This window comes from Bubalus kerabau, chromosome 11 (genome assembly GCF_029407905.1).
Source record: "Bubalus kerabau isolate K-KA32 ecotype Philippines breed swamp buffalo chromosome 11, PCC_UOA_SB_1v2, whole genome shotgun sequence".
NCBI classification, from domain to species: Eukaryota; Metazoa; Chordata; class Mammalia; order Artiodactyla; family Bovidae; genus Bubalus; species Bubalus kerabau.
In genome coordinates this window covers 57994047-57998743 of record NC_073634.1, presented here as the reverse complement: position 1 = coordinate 57998743, position 4697 = coordinate 57994047, and the positions used below count along the sequence as shown (strand labels likewise).

General features: G+C 53.0%; 1 protein-coding gene across 1 annotated transcript; it reads right to left on the bottom strand.

The window, feature by feature from the left end:
• Positions 1-625: 625 nt before the first annotated feature.
• On the bottom strand, positions 626-3123 carry LRRTM1 (leucine rich repeat transmembrane neuronal 1). The gene has a single exon (XM_055540374.1). The coding sequence runs from the start codon at positions 3121-3123 to the stop codon at positions 1558-1560; it is 1566 nt and encodes a 521-aa protein (XP_055396349.1). The 3' UTR covers positions 626-1557.
• Positions 3124-4697: the final 1574 nt, after the last annotated feature.

Sequence of the window (4697 nt, the reverse complement as noted above, 5' to 3'; positions counted from 1 at the left end):
AGTTTGAGGAAGACTTTTAGACTCCAGACAATATTAGTTCACCAGCTTTCACTAGTGACAGTTTATTTCAATCATACATTTACTTAAATTGCTAGCTAGTGAAAGACCCCTCCCATCCACCACACCTCCTCCCCTTTTCCTGCCCTGCACCCACCACCTGGTACCACTCTTAAGTTTAGTTCAATAAACAACCTACATCTCTATGGACCTAGAAACCTATGAAGGTTGGCAAGGGTCAGTCATTGACCCCAACACGGAAAAAAACTAAAACATCACAGGGAAAGCAAGCGTTACACAACAGGGTTAGCTGAAAAGAGGCAGCTTTTCTATACTGGGTTAACAAATTATTCCCATCTCAGTAATATTGGAAGGTAGGCTCAAAAGCTCATCTTTCCCACCCCCATCACTTCCATATGAGCCTGCCTGTAAAGTCTCCTGCTTCAGGCAGCACCCAGGTAGGCATTCAGCCCGAGGTAGGCTCTTCCAATGTTCCCCACAGCAGCTAGGAGTGTGTTGTCCCCGTGCGAGCCTCAGCCTGCTGCAGTCTTAGCAATATGCTCCAGGAAGCACAGCTTTCATCACCAAGCATTTGGATTCTGCCTTATTTCCCTGAGTCAAACCACAAGAGAGCAGGAGCTGAGGGTCTTTCACTTGGAAGAGTATGGAAAAGGGGCACAAATGCTACCAAGACTGGTGAATCAAAGGCATAGAAGAACAGAGGCATTTGGGGGTGAGGTTTTGAATTGATTTGAAAGATGCTTTGTATTAAGTGCAAAAACGTTTCTTGTTCATAGGAAAAACTGTCTGGCACTGCCTTTTAAAAAGCATTTGCAATGATCTCTGCCTTCAAGGCTGATCAAGGATGCTCAGTCCTCAGTTCGCCTTTCCCTTGCTTTAAAGTGGCTAAATTACACTGTGCTCCCCCAAACATAATATAGAGGGTCTGACTTTTTTCAGTCCTTAATCATGTGGGGTACATCCACCTGATAAGCTGTTTGTCCTTCTTAATGTCTCAAAATGAGCCTGGCTACTTTGCTCTTGAATTTCTGGATTTTTCCTCTGGTCACTAGATCACCCCTACACACACACCCATGCACACACCCATCCACACACACACACAGAGGTAGGAAATTGTAACTATTACTTCTCTTAACACAGGTAACAATTCATTTAGGTTACACCAGTCTGTAAAAACTGTAAATGCTATTTTATTTTAAACATTTTAAGTTTACAAAAAAAAAAAATCAATGATTGGTACCTTTTTACACTCTCAGATTCCTGAATATGGACAGATCTTCAAAGGGAGGAAGGAGTTTTCATATGAAATTTTAAGATAGACTGTCCTGAAGGTTGTGGGGTGGGGTTTTGTTGTGTTTGATCTCATTTTTTTTTTTTTTAAGACACAATAAAGCTAAAATGTCAAGTCTCTGGGAGTGATCCCCTTACAGTTTCAGTCAAGGAGCGTATCAGAGCACAGACCCCAGCCTGGCACTCGCCGGCCCGCTCCGGTTGTCCAGGCGTATTTGGTAGCGCATGGGTTGAGAGTCTCTGGGGCAATCACACCTCGCATTCTCTCGCGGGCTGCTGGTGGCAGGTACACGAGCCATACTCGTTGATGATGACCAGGGCTCCCTCAATGTGGTTCGGTTTGTAATCAACGTAGTATTCCTGGGCAGACATGGCAGCCATCTGATGCATGGTCTGTTTCTGCTTTTGCTTCCTGCGCTGCGTGACAAAGCACTGTCTGAGCTGCCTGAGGCTGGCTGGGAAACACTTCCAGGAGACATAGAGCACCAAGACCACGATGAGGAAGGAGAAAATGAGGGCCATGGTGCCGGTGACCACCTTGTGGATCTGCACGGCATTCTCGGCGTGTTCGCCGGGGAGAGCCACGGTGACAGGCTCGGGCGTGCTGTCGGGCTGCCCCTCCCTGTCGTCAGCGAGTGTGGTGGCCGGGCCGGCGGGGGACCCCAGGTCGCTGCGGTTGGTGACGGCCGAGAGCAGGTGGCCGCTGGTGGGCTCGGCTCCCTCCTCACACAGGTGGAACGCGTACACGGCGTCCAGGACGTCCTCGCCCTGCGCGTACTCGGGGCTGGCGCACTGCAAGTTGCCATCGTAGCGCCCCTGGAAGTTGCTGAGCCAGGAGGCCAGGGCGCACACGTTGCGCCCACAGTCCCAGAGGTTCCCGGCCAGGGTGATGCTGGTCAGCGACTTCCAGGAGTTGAGGATCCGGGGCTCGACGTAGGTGAGGCGGTTGGAGTCCAGCTGCAGGGACTGGAGGTGCGGCACGGTCTCGAACACGTGGGGCTCCATGTACTCGATCTCGTTGCCCGACAGGTCCATTTTCTCCAGGTTCCACACCCAGTCCAGCGAGCTGACCACAATGGCCACCTTGTTCCTCCTCAGGCAGAGCGAGTGCAGGGAAATGAGGCGCGGAAAGTGGGCGAAGTTCACCTTGACCAAATCGTTGTGCTCCAGGTGCAGCTCGGTGAGCTTGAACAAGCCGGCGAAAGAGTTGCGCGCCAGACTCTTGAGCTGATTGTATCCGATGTCGAGAAACTTGAGGCTGCGGCAGTCCTGGAAGATGCGCACGGGCACGAACTGGATGGCATTGGCCCGCATGTGCAGCGTAGTGAGCTTCCGCAGCCCATGGAAGAGGTCGGGCGCCAGCGCCTGCAGCTTGTTGTACGAGAGGTCCACGCTGCGCAGGTTGGGCATGGGCCGGAAGGTGGTGTTGGCCAGCTGGGTGATCTGGTTGGAACTCAGGGTGAGTTCCTTAACTCGGCGCAGTTTCTGAAAGGCGTCCCCCTGCACCGAGCAGATGTGATTGTGATCCAGATAGAGCCACGTGAGCTGCATTAACCCCGTGAACTGGCCGGCGCGCAGCTCCGAGAGGCTGTTGTAGCGCAGGGACAAGCCCAGCAGGCCGGACAGGTTGTGGGGCGCCTCGGTGAGGTTGAGCGCCTCGCAGTACAGCAGCCGCCCCTCGCACCGGCACAGCTGCGGGCACCCGCTGGGGGCGGCGGGCAGCATCTGAAAGCAGGCCCCCAGCAAACACAAGACCACCCCCGAGGGCCTCCTCAGCAGCCAGTGTAGACAGAGACCGAGCAGCAGGAAATCCATTAGCGAGAATCTTTCCAGAGAGGCTGGAGAATGTCCATTGGAAGCGCTCGGTCAGAAATCTACATCATATTTTATTCCGAGGGAGGGGGAGCGGGGGAGGGGGGAGAAAAGGGCAACAATCAAATAAATATATTGAAATAAAGCAGGACCCCCCCCCACTCCCCAAAGCCACACGTTCACCTCTAAGCATGCAGAAAGCTGGGCAGCATAGAAAGTTCACAGCCACGGAAAAAGATCAAAGAGATGGTGATTTGGTCCATGTTAGATGCTGCAGCAAAGAAAAGGGAGGAAAAAAAAAAATCTTCGGGAAAGAATTTAATTAAAAAGTGTCTTACCCACCCTTTTCCAGAGAGTGACAACCTCCATTCAGCTGCTCCCTTTGTGTGCAGGCTAATTATATGCAGGGCGAGAGAAGACCCCTCTGTGTTTCCGAGGCAGCCCCGGTCCGCGGCCGGCGGATCTGGCAGGCGCACAATGTCTCACTTTGCTGCTCGGCTCCGGGCTGCAAGGGCGGCCGGCGAGGCGGGGAGGCGACTTCTAGGACCTGCAAGTTTCCCAACTACGTGCGGGGAGCCGGGGTTTCGCCTTCTTGCCGCTGTCCTTTCCCTCTGCAGCTCGGACTGTGACGTTGTGGGGGGAAAAAAAAAAAAAAACAACTCCAAACTCGGGGCTCGCGACTCCCCAGGATTTGACAGTCTGGTTAATGTCCGTCATTGGAAAGGACCCCTGACCGGCGCCACCTTTTCCTCCGCGGAGACCGCCTGCCATTCGAGCCCGGGGCGGCTGCGGAGAGCGGGCTCGCTCATCCTTTGCGGACGGCGGGGAGGTGCGGGAGGCGGCGCGGGGAGCAGGGAGCGGCGCCCCGGCTCCTTCCCTCCGCCAGGCTGTGTGCGGCGCGAGCTTGCACCGGCACCTACTGCTCACTGAGTGTCGTAAGCTGCTCACGATTGTGCGTCTTCCCGGAGCACCTCAGACATGGGCAGATTGAAAAGGGGTGGGCAGAAAACCAACATTTTCCCGAACCACTAAAGTAATATATGTTCTTTGATGAAAAGGAAAACACTTTCAGCTTTTTGGTCTATATTTCAAAAAAAAGGAGGGGGATGGAGGTATGTGAAAGCATCATCAACCACTGAGATATTTCCAAGTGGGAGACTGAAATACTCTGTTCTGCTCCCCCTCTCCTTTCCGTTTGAGGAATGTTCCCCCCTCCCGCTTTAAAGCTGTCTACGTGTAAGAGGTACGTAGGAATCCGTAGAGAAATCAACATTTGGTCCCTTGCTTTAAAAGCAACTTGAGAGAAGCTAGAGGAAGGCAATGATTGTGGGGACTTGACTGAGGTTTTTTTTTTTTTTTTTTTTCCTTGCGGGGACTGGAGTTCTGCAGTCAGCCAGCCCTTTTGGGTGGTGGATGGGGTAAGGGGGTGGGGGGGAATGCTTTTCAAACTCGGCCGATTTGGGAAGCCATCCCAGTCCAAAGGTAGGAGACCCAGAGTGGCTGAAATGTATGTATATCTGTGTACAGAGAGTCTTTCTTGCCCAAGATCCCTCCGGGGCTTCACTAGTCTCCGTAGA

Coding starts and splice junctions, on each gene's coding strand:
- LRRTM1 (XM_055540374.1), bottom strand. CDS start 3,123: ATGGATTTCCTGCTGCTCGGTCTCTGTCTACACTGGCTGCTGAGGAGG.